Source organism: Aythya fuligula, chromosome 7 (genome assembly GCF_009819795.1).
Source record: "Aythya fuligula isolate bAytFul2 chromosome 7, bAytFul2.pri, whole genome shotgun sequence".
NCBI classification, from domain to species: domain Eukaryota; kingdom Metazoa; phylum Chordata; class Aves; order Anseriformes; family Anatidae; genus Aythya; species Aythya fuligula.
Genome location: NC_045565.1, coordinates 22483809 through 22502721, shown reverse-complemented (window position 1 = coordinate 22502721; position 18913 = coordinate 22483809). Strand labels below are relative to the sequence as shown.

The following is an 18913-nucleotide window of genomic DNA, read 5'->3' as shown; positions in this document are numbered from 1 at the left end:
ATATATATATGCACTCCAAATGTGGGCAGTTGTAAAACTGATCTGTTATTCATAAGAAATTTCAACATTTTTATATGTTTTCTTATTCTGAAAAGAACATTAAAGTAAATAATTAGAAGTGATTGTGTAATAGATATTCAGAAGAATTTCTAGTTGAAAAAAATTGAGATGTTTCACCTTGATTGTTTTTTCTGAGCTACATTTGCAGGTTCCTATTTAAAATTTCTAGTGCATAAATTTTCAATAACTCCAGTCTTTGTGGACTGCAAGTTAATTCTTAAGGCAGGTACATTATTCTGTTCAATTGCTCCATATAAGTACTCAGATTTATTTATTTATTTCACCAAGAGAGCAAGGAAAAGCTAAGGGTAAAAATACAAAGAAAGAAAAAGCCCTATGTTTAACTCATACAGACACATTGCACACAATAGTTTTTTATTATTGTTAATTTTTTTATTATTATTATTATTTTCCATTGTACAATCTTGGTAAACAAATTAAAAAATACTGCACTGCCTTAAGAATTGATATGCAAAATCATCTTGGATGACATATCTTAGGATGTTAACATCTGTCTGTATGGTTTTCTGTGTGATTGAAAGCAGTATTTTGTATCATTGAAAATCAAGTCTTTGATGATTTGATGATTTAAGTACTGTTTTGTTGTGGTTTGTTTGGTTGGTTTTGGTTTTAGCTTTTAGGAATTTTTCCTCTGTTTAACTCATGACCTTTGGCAAACCCTAAAAATATTAGAATAATTTGAAGAAATTAAGAGGGGTTTTGTTTTGTTTTTGATGGGAACCAAAACAAAGTACAGAGTCTCTTCCTTTACTGAATATGGACATTAGAGGAATTCAAGACCAGGTTGTATGCTTTTCACATCAGAAAAAAATCTTTTCAGGAAACCATTTCATGTGTTCTCTAAAAATGTGTTTCTGATATATTGGTGACAAAAGCTTGGTAGCTTAAAAGAATCAGCAGAAATAGTTCTGTGGTTTCCATGGATCTTCTGTGTAAATGCATCTCTATTTAAATAGCCCTCTGGGTTTGTGAGTGAATACTTCTTGTAGACCAAGAAGATTTAATAATCAAAATGATATTATTTTTATTTAGTGTGTGGTTGCTTCATGTCTTAAACAAGACTGTTTGTTCTCTCACTTTGCCTGAGGATACATCTTGCTCTAGCTGTGTGATTAGATTTTAGATACATGCAGTTGAAAATAAACCCAATTACCTAAATAGATGGAAGGTAGAAGTAAATTGTGATTAGCACATAATTGTAAACCCAGAAATGCAGAAGCCTGAAACACGAACTCTGTTTAATTTTGATGATGCAGCACCTAATACTTAACAGTATTTTAAAGATGTGGCTTTTATTACCTTATCAGTAATAACCTCAGACACAGTAAGAATTCTGTAATAATTTGGAGTTTTAATATTTAAAAGCCAGTAAAGCTACCTCCATATATATCTATACATAGACAGTAAAAATATCTTGAACATTGTGGGTGGATATTTTAAAATATGCATAGGATACACTGAAGAAATCTAGATAAAGAGATGTAATTTACCATTTTTCTGAACACTTCACAAGAAAGCAATTTATATGGAGATACTGATATATGGTACTAAATATTAAAACTATGCATGTTACACAGTGGGCAGGACATCTATAATTTTAAAGTATTTCTGAGAGTACACTGTATAATAGTAACCACCCAATCACTTTTATGCTACAAAAACCAGCTGATGCATTCAGCAGTTTTACATGCACTTATCTGTGAAGCTGTAATTTTCATTTTCATTAAAGAAAGCCCATTTTTTATGGCAGAAATAGCAGATTTCATGGGACAACGTTAAATTTCCTAAACACATTATTTTAATGACCTGTATCAATCAAATGGGCTTTATAAGATGCTTGAAATGTTTCAGGGCCAGCAGAGAAGATAAAAATGCTTTTCAGCTTGTGGTAGCTGTGCTTTCTTGCTACCATTTCCTCTCTGTAAGTACTACAGCCAACATTCACTGTTCAAGAGTAAAGAAAACCAGAGTAAAAATGGTATTAGTATAAAAAAGACAAAATCTTTTGAAAACAGTGAATTTAAAGATTCCTATTTCTATGCTAGTTTTTGAGCCTTTGAAGTTCACATTTTTCACATGTTGTTTATAATTGTAATGGAAATTTACTTTCACTTATATCATGGTCTCTTTAAAGACTTCCTTAAAGGTTTATTAGATCATGCAATTTGTTTATATATGTGACTGTCTTTGAGACCTTCCCACTCTATTAACTGGCTAGGTAATCTAAGATGGATAGAAGTCATTAAGTTCCTGTAAGTTTCACATGGCTAGAGGGGCAGGTGAGTGTCAAAGATAAATATCTCAGAATAAGGGAAGACTGAAATGACAGAGAGAGACTAAGTGTCGTAACTATGGGAAAGATCTCAAGAGGATCTTGCACATTTTTAGACATCAAAGGAAATCATAAGACAAAATTTGTTGGAAATCACAGTTCAGTTGTTTCCATGCCCACCTAAAAGTTCAGTAGAGAAAGCTGAAATTCTTTATCACCTGCCCTCTGGAACAGGATTTAATATTACACAATATGATAGAAGACTTGCAAGAAATTGTGCAAATAACTATGTACTTTTTGTGGATATTCATATTTCTGAAGCATTTCTTGTATTTTTCCCTTTCTGATGAACAATTTTAATCACTCTGGAACTGTGGATAAAGGTCTTGCCCTTCATATAATATCATTTATTTATATATGAAAAAAAAAAGGAGAAGTCTATGTGAATTTAGGAGCAGAGAACTAATATGTCCTCCTTGGAGATATTTCCAAGGAGTTCTTGTGTTCTCTTTTCATAGTCTGTTTCCACACATCTGTCTTGAATGTTCAGCTGTTATTAGCAAAGCTAATAACAAGCCACCTGGGTCTACCAATAAAGTCCCTATCTTCATGACATCGATTGCTGGGTCGTGAATATCTTCTGAATCATTCTGTGCATGTACAGCAAAAAAAGTTAACAGAAAATATAACTAAGACCATTGTTCTCTAGAAAATGGACAGTTTCACATATTACTCGTGAAACTCATGCAGGCAAAACGATTCAACTCTAATGATGTAATTTAGCTTGTAATAAAAAATAAGATCTCAGAGTATCTCTTTTAATGCAACAAATAGATTTTGGTGCTGTTTTCTGATTCCTAAGACCAAATTTATGCCAAGCAGTGAATAAAGAACCCATAAATGTTCTCACCAAAGTTTTTGCTCCTCTGAAAGTAGAGAACAGTAGATTTTCAGATAATATATAAATTAGAAATCAAGGAGTTGACTACAGAACAAGTAAGTGTCAAACTCTACATCACATGAAACTCAGGAAGTTGTATTAATGAATGCCATAATTAAATATCAGATTGATATAAATCCCTTTTAAAAAATGTGATTTCAAAATTGAGTCATAGGGGATCAAAGATCAGAAACCCTTTAAGTGGCTTTCATAGCTGATCCAAATTTAAATATATTTCCTCTTGCTAGTGGTGTCATTTGGTCCCTTTTGCAGGCTTAATGAAATATGGCATCAAGTAAAAGCAAAGAAATCCATATTATCTATTTAAAATTCAAGGTGATTCTACTGACATGCATAAAATAGTGTTAATATAAAACAAATCAGATATTAAATAGATAGCAATATAAGGGTATAGCACTTACTGTCTTTGCATGTTTTACTTTTCATTTCACTTTCATATTATATAAAATGTCATTGTCATATATAGGCTGTTATCAGAATTTCTTGCCTTGATGAGGGTTGATAGGTTAATGGTTCTTTTATCCCCTTTGAAAAGCAGAAGGACATCTTGATGGTAATTGACTTTCTAAAGGTGTACGGCAATGCTCAGTGAAGCAGTTGCATTTGATTCAGTAGGCTGGAACTGCAAAATAATTTCAGCTAACAGCTCTACACCAGAGTAGTCAAATGGCTGGAAAAATAAGGTAGCAATGTATTGCTCAGAACAAGAGTATCAGCCATTTCTCTTCTATAAATTAACTGTGGAAACAATTGAAAAACCTGTTGTGCTTCCTAGGGATAAAGTGATTGTGCAAATAGAAAATACTCAAAGCATGAATTATTGGAAGGGTGAGGCTTTCTGCTATTATTTTTATCCAAGTATTGCCATAGAGTTTTCTCTGTGATCCCTATTCTCTTTTTAAACTTTTTAAAAAATATACATAGATAGATACATATTCTTCAAGAAATAGTGATACATTTATATTCTTTCTCATCAACACATTATATAATATTTTACTTACTACTTCAGAATTAAATTCAGCATGAGTACCTCCATATCTTGACTGAAGTTATTTATTCGTTAAGCCTGAGCAGTAGAAATCAACAGAGCTAAATTGAAGTAGGAGTCAGTTCTTTCTGATTTCCAACAATCTCCAAAGCATTCTCCAGAAAGATAAAGAAATAGATAAGAAAATAGCAAGGTCTCCCTTGCTTGTTAAATGAAATAACTTTTCAGGTTGGTGTAGCTACACAAGAGTCAATAGTTATCTTTTCTTCTGAATTTTCTCTTTCTTTTTTCCAAGTTTTTGGTGGTATTTTTTCTTTTGTTTGTTTTGCTGGTTGTTTTTGGTATATGCATTTTTGTTTTTCTTTTCTCTCTTCTGACTCAGGCTGGCCTACAGGGTAACCCTTTACCCTTTCTGCCAAGCAGAAAAAGAAGCTCACTCTATCTACTGCAGTGGGCTAACATGAAAGAGGCAAGTGTTTCTGAAGATGTTTGATAGATGAGGCTTCATGTTTTCTATGACTAACATTCTCCCTCTTTATTACCTAGATTTCCATATTAAGGCCAGATCCAACAAAGTATTTAAATTCCAGTGTCACAGCCAATTTTACTTAAAATTAGAGCCCAGTTTTGTTGAATGAGGGTCTAGACGTCTTAAGTTGAGCAACAAATCTGCAGAGAATTTTCTTAATGGCTTTGTCATTCATCTCTCTGCACTTTAGTTTCTGCCTCTAAACGGAAAAGATTATACATATTCTCACAGGGACATTCTGAAGATTAATTAATGTTTGTGAAGCTCTTAATTTGCAATTAGATCTAGAAAGAAGGGATACATATATATTTATTTATATATATGCAAATAAAATAATATATACCTATACAGTGAGCTTTGCCCCATCAGTGCTGAATGAGTGAAAGTTCTTGTGGAAAATAAAAAGGAATGTAAACAGGTAGTTAAAATGAATAATAATATTTACACATTTAGGTGCTAGATGCAGTTTCCACACAATTCTTTGTTTTGTATTATCTACCTTCAAGAGTTTGACTTTGCTAATAACACTAAAATAAACTTTAATATTGCATACTGTGATCTGTTCTCTCTCCCCCCTCCCCTTTTTTTTGGTGTCACCTCCGTGTTTATATTACACTTGCAGACAGGGAGGCAACACAAGCAATAAATATGAACCTCTGGGGGGCAGGGGAATAAGAAATAAGGTTTTGTGGGTTACACCCAAAAAGCCAAGGTCTCATCCTTTTTGGAGCACAGGAAGAATTCATTCCAGTCAAGGGTCTTAATCTGGAATCAAGTTAGGGCTAGAGAAAAGCCAGACACTCAAGCAAGAAATTCATCACTGGGTAGAACTCTCCTTTCACTCAGTGACTTACTGAGTAATATTTATGGAAATAAACTTAGAAGAATATACTGTATGTTAAGTTAGCAGAATTGATGCTGCCTGCAGGCTATTGCAGTCATTCTTGCTGACATTATCCTGTTTCTATCAGATTGGCTATGTAGCTCCCAGTATTTTGTTGTAGAATTCGCTTTACAAGAGGAGTTTTTGCTGAAAGGAAGCTGGAATATAGTAAGATGTGATGTCAACACAGGGACATCACCTCAAGCAGTGTCTGCTTCTGTGCTGGGGATTTTTTGTGTTTATGTTGCTGCTTGTAATAAAATATATGGTACTCACTGGTCTCAGGCAGCTGCAGCAGGAACTTAGGGGTGCCCTCTCATGTTCAATGAGTATGATTCCTCACCTCACAAATTACTGCACATCATTTGAGTGCATCTGCATAGTCTGACTTTCAGGCCTCAGGTGGTGCCTGCACTGCAGCTAGAAGGTGCAAATGCAGTGTGCAGAAGCCTACCATGCTAGCTTTAATCTAATTAGATTGGGTAACAACATTATTGAAGATGTGATAGAATGAGCTTCACTAAATAAATGTATGCTGATGTGAGAGCCTGCTAGGAATCCTCAGGATATCCCTGCGTGGCCTAAAACAACAATATACAAATCTTAAATCTCTTCGCAAAGGCTATTGAAGCAACAGGTTGGCAGTTGCTTCAAAGTCCAAAATCACCCCACAGGTTTTATGCTCTTCCCTGTAAAACAATTTAAAAATATTATATAAATTAACTATTTGTCAAGATCAATTTTTAGATGAAAAAAGCTTTAATTTTCTCCCTGTGGTTTCCCAGTCTTTAAAGATCCGTGTGCATGGCTATGTCAACTACAAGTCCTCTGTGTTAGCTGGCTCCTTCAAAACAGTCAGATCTGTCAAAGCAGGGATCTCCAAATAGCCCATCTTCTTTCTGCTTCCTACAGCATTTCATTACTGGTAACCTGAGTATCACCCTTCACTTCCTTGAATGGTAGAAGTGTAACACAAGTTGATGAAATTGGCTCTGAGACCTGAGTTACTGCTTGTTTTTTTCGTAGAGAAGAGGAGACAACCCACTGGTATAGTGAGAAAACGATCTCCTAAATCACACAGTTCCAGTCTCACTAAGTCATTGGTGTAGAGCCAGGGCTTGTATACATTTCATACGAAATATCTTTTATCATGTTTACAAAAATCAGAGAAAGTAATTGAAAGATGAAAGCTGGTTACTAAGCCAAAGGCTGTAGACCTTTCAAGCTTTAAAACCAAGACCGTCATGAGAGGAAGTAGTAAATGTAAGCTAGGCAAACAGTGTCGGAGAAATATATATACATATATATATATATATATATATATTTTTTTTTTTTTTTTTTTTTTTTTTTTTTTGTGGGGAAAAAGAGAAGGTGGAGAAGTATCTCTCCAGTTACAGCCCTTAACTCAGACCACTTGAACAGATCTGGAAGCTCCATGTATGTGCTCAGCAACCCTGTATGAAATACCAGTAGATGTTAGTGCTAGTGTTGCACAGGGAATAATCATAGAATCATAAAATATCCCGAGTTGGAAGGTACTCATAAGGATCATCAGGTCCAACTCCTGGCACTACACAGGTCTACCCAAAAGTTTAGACCATGTGACTAAGTCCAATCACTTCATAAATTCAGACAGGCTTGTTGCAGTGACTATTTCACTGGGGAGCCTGTTCCAGTGTGCGACCACCCTCTCGGTGAAGAACGTCTTCCTGATGTCCAGCCTAAACTTCCCCTGCCTCAGCTTAACACCGTTCCTATGGATCCTATCATTGGTGTAATAATAAAATAATGCACAAAAGGCTCGTCCTCCATGAGCCAAGCTTTGTAGGGAGTAACAGGGAAGCACCCTACCCAGGGAATCCATCAGCAAGGAGCTTTCTTCTTGCTCCTGCTTGAACCCCTGGAGAGGCAAACCCTGTTTCTTGGGCTTGGAGACATATACCTAGATAGTATGATATGCCCAGGCTCTTCATTTAGAGTACTAGGTGCTGTGTGTTTAAACATATGATAGGATTTAAGGAGTCTCATTCTGAAACAGGTTTTCTGCATAACCTTGAACACCTAATCTCTTCTTGTTTGTTTTCTCATCTATACAGCAGGGAAAATAGTGTTTGTTGGTCACACAGGGGGTTGCAAGGCTAAATTAATTCTTGTTATAAAGCACTTTAATTCTCTTAGATAAAAGGTTCTCTACAAGTACAAATCCTAGCTATTTAGTATCAATGTTTTCTTCACATTTTCATTCATTCATTTCATCCATTTAATTTAATTTATTTTTTTTACACTAATCATCTCATCTGAGTGTTAAAGAAGAAATTGATAAAAACTTTTTTTTTTTTTTTCCATTTAGATTGTATTTATACTGGTCTAAATTATTTATTTATTAAGTGTAAAATTAACTTCCTCACAACTAACATCTATGTGGATTTTCATGAACAATACTTCTCCTTTTGGTGATGTATCCAGGAGCTCACACAAATGAGACAGGACAGGAATTTGGCTAGATTTTGCCATGCTTCTGAAGCACCGAATAGCTAAGTGCTTGCAGAACATCTGATGCTACCGTTGTCTTGTACAGCAGCTTGCTGAAAGTGTGAGATATGATGTAGGTTATCTAACACCCAAATACAGGCTTGTATGAGACTTTAAATAATGATATGATTTAAATGTATGTATCTGATTTGTAAAAAGTGGCTGCTCTGCAAAAAATGAAATTATAGATTGCATTGTAGGTAAATTCTATGGTGTAATCACTTCAGATGAATTTGAAGTGCAGTTTCCTATACTTCCTTCTATACTGTTTTTCTGCTCTTTACTATTTCTTAGACAAATTGGGATTAAATTTTCTATGCCTCATTGCTTACCCTAGTCATTTCCTGAAGTTTCAAAAAATGTCATTGAACATCTTTGTTAAAAATAATAATAAGCTATTAAGCTAGCTTATTCAATATGCTCAAGTCAAAAGATACTCACAATCATTAAAATGCAGTGAATGAGTGGATTTTGTAAGGATGCAGCTTGTTCATTGGAATTTGTTGAGCTTTACAGAATAAGCCAAGTTTGAAGAAAATGTATATATTCAATGACTTTGAAGTTATAAAAGCTGAAAGGGTTTTTGATGAATGTCGAGGATGATTTTCTCTGCTCTGTTTACAGCTTAGATCATTAGGACAAAGACTGACTGTAAATGTTAACGTGAAATTTTCTGAGGCCTGGCTTCTAATTCTGCTTCCCAAGGACATGGGGGAAACAAGTGAAGAAATTTTTAACACTAATTCAGGGTTGGACTTAAATGGTCAAAGTTACTATGTCTCTGTTTCTGTAAAAATCCTGCCTTGCAGTGGCTGAAAAAAAAATTCTAATCTATGTATCATGTTTTAGAAAACTAGTGGCCTGATTCTGCACAGAATGTGTTCTTTATATTATCAGGCTCTTCTTAGTCCTTTTGGACGATGTAATATCAATGATTGGAAAGTGTTTGCATCCCTGCCTAATGTTTCCCACAGCAAAGGAATGTGTTGTAAATAAACTTTTTTTTTTTTCTACTGAGAGAAGAGCACAGGTTGAAATAGAAAATCAGTTGGGATGTTCAGAGAACTAGCTGAGCTTCTAAGTTCAGTGAAACATTTGCTCTGTTGTCGCTAAGCAGCGTTCCTGCCAGCTGTAGCCTTTCATGTGCCAGGCACTGGTGCTCTCCACCTCAGAGGCCACAGCAGTTGAAGTGCTGTGCTCCACGTGTAATTTCGTGCTTTGCTTATGTAAATGGAAATGTGAGGACAAAATATTTTGCTGCATTTGGACATAGGAATGCAGGATGCCAACTTCAGTGAGGCATCCCCTAGGACTTTAATTTAAGCCTAATGATGATACATTGGGATGACTGCTGTTTCCAAGTAGCTCAGTGGCATTTAACCAGTTAAAGGGGTAAGAAACTTTGTGCTTTCTGTCTTCAAATACAAGTCTCTAAAGAAAGATTAACATGGAGATTAACACTCTTCTTAGATATTTATGAGATCTTGCTGAAGTTTTAGAGGCCCTCACATTTTAATGCATTTGCAAGGCTGGATATTTAAAGGTATTTAATGAACAAAAGTATGGTACATGCAAAGTGATATTTAATACTCCTGATTGCTCCAGATTACTCCTCTGTTCAGAAAAAAAAAAATATATATATATATATATATATATTTATTTTGAAAAGTTGGTTGCTTCTTCCTTCTTTGCCTAACTCAACTCCATTTCATCTGTCATCCAGGAACTAGGAAACAGTTTCTGTGAATTTACTGAATTTCACTGAGAAAATTTTCAGGTTAAAATGAAAACAGTTGTCTGTTGTCTGTATTATATAGTTTTAATAGATATTTTTAATATATAATACACATTTAATAATTACTAAATACAAATACATAGGTAAGTGAAACAAGTATTTTTATTTGAAATGTAGGTTCTTTCATTAGACAAGGTTTTGTTCTCCATATGACTGCAATAGTAACTACATTTACTAAGATTACTGATAGTAACTATTACTAAGGATTTAGTAGTAACTCTAGAGTAACTCTTCAAGACACGGAAAAGAGGATCCATTTAAATATCAAATATTAAGCTCTGTTTGCTTTATAAACTGCAGTGTTTATTGTGATAATACTTTGGTTTTGCTTTCTGATTTTTAAGGACATTTTTAATGTTTTGGGCAATATTGTATAGTCAAGAAACTTCATGAAATAACAACAGTTTACAAAGAACTATTCAGCTACAAGTCAGGCAAATTAAAATATCAGTTGTTATCTCTCAACAGATTTTATCTGATTAGTGGTGGAGTTCCTTTTATTATATGTGGGATTACAGCAGCAACCAATATCAATAATTATGGGATTGAAGGCAATGCACCATAGTAAGTATTACAATAAATACTGTTACAATAGAAATTTTAAGAAAAACATTTTTATTATTATGCTTATAAATATAAATGACTTTGTAAAGGGTACAGACATGCTATTTGGGATGCCATTTAATATGAAATTTTATGAATTGATAGGTATGAAAGAGTGATTTGTTAATCTGAGGCCTGCTGCTTCACATCTGCCAGTTTGACTCCATTATGGTCAATAGAGACACTTCTCATTTATAAAATCACCTCTCATTTACACCTGAGTAACTGAAAGAATATTATAAAATGGAAGGCATGTTTAATGGGACCTTTAAGTAAATACTTTTAATTCATTAAGTTATCTGCCTTGAATTGATATTCTCCAGGATAACTTATTTAAAGTAAGTTACAAATCATTAAGTGAAGAAAAGGACAAGAAAAAATCCCCATTCCTCCTACCCCCCAAAAAAGATAAAATTTTGGATTTTCACCATATGGAAATTTTTCAGTCAACATGTCTTGCAGTCATGACATAACTCTCTTGTGTACTAGCATATTAGTCTTCAGTGTATCTCTGCAAGGTGTCCAGGCATCATAATGTTGTTAATTCTTGGCTCGAAACATGAGAGATCAACAAAGAACAGTAAGCCTCTCCATAAAAGCATGGCAGAAAGTGAATTAGACTGTAAAGTTAAATAGATTCTATGTAAATGACCAATATGGTAATGACTGACACACTAATGGATAAATGAATCTATTAGTGCTCTGCCAGCACCTTGTTGCTTGTACTTTGGAGGATGTTACTCTTAGTTACTGCTTTGAGCATCTATTATAATGCATTTGAAGCTAGCTATGTTCTGTGTAAGAAGAGTGGAAATTGAAGCAGAATGGTTTGTAAGTGAACATTTGGCTCCTTAAAAGCATTTTTATAGGTAATTGAAATTTAAATTCTGGTAATAAATTAGTGCATACAGTGGCTAACTGTTTGCTTTGCCTAGGGCCCAACTCATATTCATATATTTATTCAAACTTATCCAATTAGACAATCACTTATAATCAACAGTATATTAAAAGGCTCAATTATTTATGTTCATAAATGTGTGAGACATTTTAGGTTTTGGCACATTTACAGAGGTTATACTTCTTTAATGATGTTAATCATAGCCAATCAGTACATGGTACCACAATCTCTATTGAAAACAAGGCACAGGTGAGGGATGGTTTTAAAAATGAATAAAAATCATCTAATTCAACAACAGCATAGTGGGTTATATGCCTTATTCATTTTTAATAGTATTAGCACAGAAAAATGTAGATGCACAAACTTGAACTTTTTTTTACGGAACTGATTTTTGAAGTGATCCACAATGAGATTCCACTTGAAATAAGAGCATCCCAAGAGACTGTTCCACTGGGGAACATTCCATTTTCCACTTTGCATCAAATATGCAGCATTCAAATTCAAATGTACTTCAAGTATTTATGTAGCTTAGTGCTGCATGTTTATCCAATTAAATATAGGTAGTAACTTACCTATCTTTTCACAGATATTTTTCATGGAATCTTTTCATGTGCATGTCTGACAGCAAAATATATACCCCTTGGATGATTTCTAAGTTCATTAATAAATGGAATGGGTGTATGTTTTTGTTTAAGGTTCAGATTTAAAAAAAAAAAAAAAAGGTATTTATGCTGCAGTTTGTCATGTTGAATACCCAGTGGGACCTCATCGTTTTCAGCTGAGACGTTCTCAGCTTGGAAGATAAATTTGTTCTGTCCTTTTTATAGTAAGTGGTGGATGATTCCTGGCTTGACAAGAATGGGATATCAGAAGGTTCCTCACTGTAATGGAGGGACTGCGACCAATCACGTATGCCTAAATGGGTACAAAGTGTCACACAGGGTTGCTTTTAGAGCTGCAACAGATCATGACAGATCGCCTCGTCTGTCCTTCTGACCCAGTGGGAAATTAGCTATATTCAAACTATTGCTGACAGTTATTTATCTGAGGTGTTTTAAATGCTCAAATAATGGATACACCACGCTTTATTCCAATGACTTATTACCATAATTAACCTAACAGCTAGAAAACTTTTTGAAAATTTAATTTAAACCTTTTTTTCTTTTTTTTTCTGAAGTTTGAGATACTTACTTTTTGTTACAGTCCAACAAACAAGGAAATTAACTTCTCTTTCCAGTAATCCATGCAACATTTAGAAATAAAGAACCTAATAACAGCTGTGCTAGCTTAGACCACCAGCTCAGTATCCTGTCTGTAACAATGGGTAAAAGTAGATTGTAAAGAAGAGTAAAAACTGGGCAAATATTAATTCTTGCCCCACCCCCAACCCAAATTCTCCTAAAGTCCATCTAGGATTTCAATAGCCTGAAGTGTTTTCTTCTCTGATGTTTATCGGCTCATTCATCCTCAGGACAGTCCTGTTAGACTGCTGCTAAATTATGCAGCTGACTGAGGTTTATTCATCTCATACTGGCCAAGAACTATTTTAAGCTTCTTTGAAATAGTCATAGTTACAGTATTTAAAGCTCAGCAAATAATAATGCTACAGTAATATTATGCTACCAGTGTATTACAAAGAGGCTGTCAATTACCTTAGTTTTTCTGATAGCATTCAATAACTATATAAATAATTCATATAAATTAACTGCCAGGACTTTCAGAAAGTGTTGAGAACCCAGAAATGCCATGTAACTTTTGGGTCTGCTCACTGTGGAAATTGGTGACACTGTTCAACTGAAACACTTTTTTCAGTCTCCTCTTATTACTCAGCCAGTTCTCCCCTTTGGCAAAAAGAATATTGCCTGAGAACAATCTTCAAACTTAAGAAGATGTCCCATTGAAATCTGTACATTTCTATTGCTCACGCATATTGTATAAGCTATGCCTCATTTGCTTTTTTATCAATGTATTAGAGCTGACATTTTTAATACTGGAGGTTGACATAAATAGACTTCAGTGGAATTCTAGATTATAAACTGACCTAGATTTCTTTGAAATTTTCATCCCTAATATGCTCTAAATTATACTAGACATTCTATTCTGATTAAAAAAAAAAAAAAAAAAAAAAAAAGGAAAGCAGTATTGCAGCTTCGTTGATGTTAAAGACACAGTCCTGTTCTCACAATAAACCTATCCAAGCTTCTGAGAAACTGTTGGGACATACAAATTAGTAAGAAAGCCCAGTTTCACTTCAGTCTGTCATGCATCACATCTAAAGTGACCTATAATATGTTCCTGACTCTCTCTTTTTGTTGTTTCCAGTTGCTGGATGGCATGGGAGCCTAGTCTTGGTGCTTTTTATGGGCCAGTAGCTTTCATCGTGCTAGTTACCTGTGTTTACTTTCTCTGCACATATGTTCAACTGAAGCGCCATCCTGAACGCAAGTATGAGTTAAAGGAAAGGACAGAAGATCCGCAGAGAATACCAAGTACTGAGGTGGGCCATGGTCATATTACAGACTCTGTGTCTGTTCCCCAGGCAGCCTGCTCCATGCTTTCTTCTTCCTTATTGGAAAATGAGCATTCATTTAAGGCTCAGCTTCGAGCTGCAGCATTCACTTTGTTCCTGTTTACTGCCACGTGGACCTTTGGAGCACTTGCAGTATCTCAAGGTCATTTCTTGGATATGATATTTAGCTGTCTTTATGGAGCCTTCTGTGTGACCTTGGGGCTTTTCATCCTGATCCATCACTGTGCAAAGCGAGATGATGTGTGGCATTGTTGGTGGTCCTGTTGCCCATCTAGAAGAAATACCTATTCCGTCCAAGTTAACGTGCGCCCAAAGGTTAACATCAATGGGGACACTCAAATTCATGCACCTTGTCTTCAGGAATCACCATGTCCCAGCAAGTCAGCTGTGTTTAATCATCCAGCTGCTAGCCACTGCAAACTCACTAACCTACAAGCAGTTCAAAATCACGTTAACTGCCTTTCTCCTGTGACACCATGTTGTGCAAAAATGCATTGTGATCAGCTGCTTGATGATGAAGCTCATATTCATGTCCATAATGAGGGAAGCTTCAGACCTAATATGCACATTCATAGATGTCTGAAAAGCAGAACTAAGCCACGTTATTTCAGCCGGCATAGATCTGCAGGTGAGAGAGAATATGCCTATCACATTCCTTCAAGTATTGATGGCAGCATCCACAGTTCACATACAGACAGTCCCCACAGTACACATGATAGCCAGTCAGGTCACAGACGGGCCTGCTGCTCAAAAAGTGATCCATATCCCACTGTCAATCAGCCCGAAAGTAGCGACGCAAGTACTGTAATATATAGTTGTGCTAAAATGCCAGAAAGTGACTCTGTGCACCATCCAGCTCATTTTGAAATGCACCCACGGACACAGTCACTGCCGTTTAATACGACAAATCACAATGGAATTCTCAAGGGAAATGTGCATGAAGCCATGATATACAGCTCAGATAGTACAGGAAATATCAAAACTGGCCCTTGGAAAAATGAAACTACTGTGTAGTTCATGGGCCATCATAATGTCCTTTTTCCACCTAAACCATCGTTATCTTTGCTTTTATTCTAAACTAAGTAAGATGGCTTATTTGTGTCGTTCATCAGCAAATTGTACAGCTTTTCCATCTTTATTTCCATTTTCTTAATAAGAGTCTAAAAGAAAGAGATAGTGAGTTTTAAAAGTAATTTTTAAAAGTTATAAAATTATTCTGAAAGGTAATTAGAAAATGAAGTCTAGACAACTGAATACGAGAGGCAATATCCTTTTGTTACACAGCACATTTATTTAGAAATACATCACTTGCATTCATTATTTTCATTTCTGTTCTGTAGTAACTTCAGACACTTTTTATAAGCATATCAGCATCTTAAACTTTTACTTATTTATTTTTGTAGCAAAATATTATTACTGTGCCATGGATTTTAATCAGAAGTGACTACAGTAGAAATGATAAACAGGATTTTATAAATTTACAGCTTTTTAGATCTACAAAAGTGATACTGCCTCTAAAGAACTTCTGTAGCATATGGCCTGTAAAGTCGTGTAATGTACAGTCTCTGCTATGTCCTCTTTCTTGTTGGAAAAAAGTGCTAGGTAATGTCTCTGTTACATCTATGGTGCTGTATTGGTTGTATTTTGCATGACATATGTCAGGATATACCATTTGCTGTTTTATAGTGTTACATGTGTTTAAAAAAAAAAATAGAAGAAAAAAAAAGGTGTTGTACAAGGCTGTGAAAAACCCTATTGATATTAATCTAGAGCATTATAAATCTACAGAAAAAAAAAAACACTCTGCACTAGTTTAAGTGGCACAATCCTTTGTATAAGGTTATATGATAGCTTTGATAAGGGTCCACTCTAATGTCTTTACAGAGCATGCACTACTCATTGTATGTGACACTGTACAGTGTAATAACAATCGTCTCAACAAGTTTTACACTTCTTTGTAAAGTATGCCTTTTGAACAAATCTTTAAGCTATTTCACAATTACCTTTCCACATCTGTTAAAGTAGAGCGGTTTTATCATTAACTCTTTGAGGACTACAGTTATTTTCTTAAAAATAGCTTACTCTAGTTCAGAGATGCTGTATATACGATTCTGTCTATTTAGTTACATGATCAATGTAGTCCAGAGTTGTCAGGAAAGAGAAAGCTCAGTCATTTTCCAAAAACATACCTTCTTAGAGCCTATTTCTTAATTTCACCTCTTGCTTTCTGAAAATCCATTTCCTCTCCCAGCAAATTTCACAGTCTTCATTCTTTAATGCAAATTTGACCTTCAGAGAAATTCTTTATGTTCATGATTTCTGCTGAATTGTAGGGCATCCCAGGGTCAGTAACATTCTCTATTAACAAGGCTTAACAAGACTTGCTATGGCAAGAAATTTTTTCATGTTTCCATGAACATCTGGACACAAAGCATCAACTCACAGTACAGAACTGCATCACAATTATCCTTACATGAAATAAAGCCCCTTTTTTTTCAGACAGCAATGGTGCAGAATAATAATGGATTGCATTCAAGCAAATAGGAGCATAGAGCTGAGAGAGAAATGTCTACAGTGAAAAGTGAACAGAGCATCCATAAATAAGAGAAAAAGCACAATTCTGTATGGCCACATGAGAAAGTTTGCTGTCATGTCCTAACATGGACTTACATAATTGTTACTTTGCTGCAGAAAGGAAATAGAAAAACCCCTAGAGAAATCATCAGTCTGTGATTCTGTGTATATTTTGCAGAAATCTTCACATACTTCAACCCATTATTTTTATATTAGTACTTTATTAGTCTCTACCTTTTTTTTTTTAATATGTAGGAATGCATTTCCTAATAGTGTACATAAAGATGACAATTATAATTGTTAGAATGTTATAAAAACATGCAAGTCAGATGAATGTGTTCTGCAGTGTTGCAGGTGGGAATTAGTACTCAAAGGGTTAATGCTCAGTATCTGAGTGCAAGAAATCTTGTTTTTCTGTATTTTTGTAAATTTGAAATATATATTGTAAACTCCAGCAGTGCAATGTATCCATCTCAGATTGTGTATTTTTAAAAGGTTAGCAAGAAGAATGCACTAGGTGGTTGTCGAGTTTTAAGCCAACATACAAGTTTCATGACTGCTTCTTTAGCAAAGAAAGAAAGAAAGAAAGACAAATGTCTGAGCTTTATTATGTATATGCTGTATATGCTTGAACTCTCTAAACTAAAATACAGTATTTTTCTTTGTTTGCATAATGGAATATTTTCTGTTTAATAATTATTTTCTTTTCATATTATTTTTACTCATTCCACGTAGACAGTGAGCCCTAAATAAGCATAGACATAATGTGAAATACCACTTCTCTGTGTCTCAGCACTATGTATATGTATTTTCTGTACTAGCAAAATCCTAGGAGGTCTGTAGACCATTATGCAAAATGTTCCACATACACAGCCAAGTGAAATACTCACTCTGTAAGAACCCACTCAGCGAGCTTCTTTATTCAGCTTGTGTTTTAATCACCGCTGTTATTTCGTCTAAAAGGCTTATTCGATCTTCATAATGGCTTACAAAGAAGTAAATAGGTGCTGCTTTCCACAGAATATCTTACGTGATAAAACTCTCTGGAATTTAAACGTAAAATATTAGAACACTTTTCTTATGTGTTAAAATAATAATTTAGTGAATACTTCTGGGCTAATTTGGAAGAAATGTGTTATGCAATAATCTGTTTGCATATTATTTTTTCAGAAAATAAGTATAACTACAGAGTAGAAGAACATGATATTAAATAAATATAAAAATGTTTTGTAACATCAAATTTGACCAAAATGCTTTTTGTGCTTTTGACTTTTTTTTATTTTTCCTTATGATAAATGAAATAATTTCAGTGGTTTGGAAGTCTGGCTTTGTTTTATTGTGGGTTTTTGGTCAATTATAGTCAGTGAACCATTACTACTCTTTCTTTCTTTGAAAATAAAGTCAATGAAATAACTGGAGTTTAAGAGATACATTGTCCTAGTAAATTCCTTATGGATAAATACATTTAACGTGATTCAATGTCAGTACTAGTTTTGGTGATTCATTGATGATATAAAAATGATTGAACAAATTTTTACTGTTCCTTTCTGTTTGAGATCAAGCAAGAGAAATTTCATCCAAAAAAAAAGATAATTTTTGGAGAGCAATGCAATCAACAGAAATCTGAAGGGTCGTTATTACTGTACTGCCAGGATAAAAATATGCTCTGATGCTTTATGCAGTGTTCTTCTCTGCATATAGGAATTCCAGCTCTCATGACCAAATTTCAGATCATCCAGGTGACTCCATTTTAAGTCTGTTTACAGGAAGAATTTGTACCCAGCCCCATATAGAGAATTTTGGTGTAAAAATAAAGCATACATTTTTTCACATTATGCTGATCATATGTGTCATTCCCAAGAAGTCTGTTGGTTGTCTGCAATAATAGGTCTGAGCGGTCTCTGACAGTGATCACTAATACAATAAAATCCAGAAAAAAATTAGTCAGCGTACCTAAAAAGCTCAGTTAATTGAAATAAGAGTAAAACAACACAATAGTTTTTATGATCAGAAAAGCCTGAGTTGAAGGAAACATTTTTGGATGCTTTGTATACTTTAGGTTCATCATGTGTGGGGACATGAGCCAAACCATCCTGGATGCCCCAGAGATCTGAATTTGCTCTTGGACAGACATTATTAAGGCTTACAAAGCTGACTAGATTCTGGAAAAGATTTTATTTATTTATTTATTTACTTAATTTAATACAATGAAGAGACTGCCTAACATGGGAGGCTTGTCCACTTGACTAATTTGAAAGCTAAACTGT

General features: G+C 34.6%; 1 protein-coding gene across 4 annotated transcripts in view; it reads left to right on the top strand.

Moving 5' to 3' along the window:
- ADGRA1 (adhesion G protein-coupled receptor A1) overlaps positions 1–15871 on the top strand; it is a 275807-nt gene extending 259936 nt beyond the window's left edge. For all 4 annotated transcript variants that reach the window (XM_032190930.1, XM_032190931.1, XM_032190932.1 and 1 more), the window contains 2 exons: positions 10510–10605; positions 13865–15871. In XM_032190930.1, coding sequence (XP_032046821.1) covers positions 10510–10605; positions 13865–15086 — 1318 coding nt within the window. In that variant the 3' untranslated portion in view covers positions 15087–15871. The remainder of the gene's footprint in view (positions 1–10509; positions 10606–13864) is intronic.
- Positions 15872–18913: the final 3042 nt, after the last annotated feature.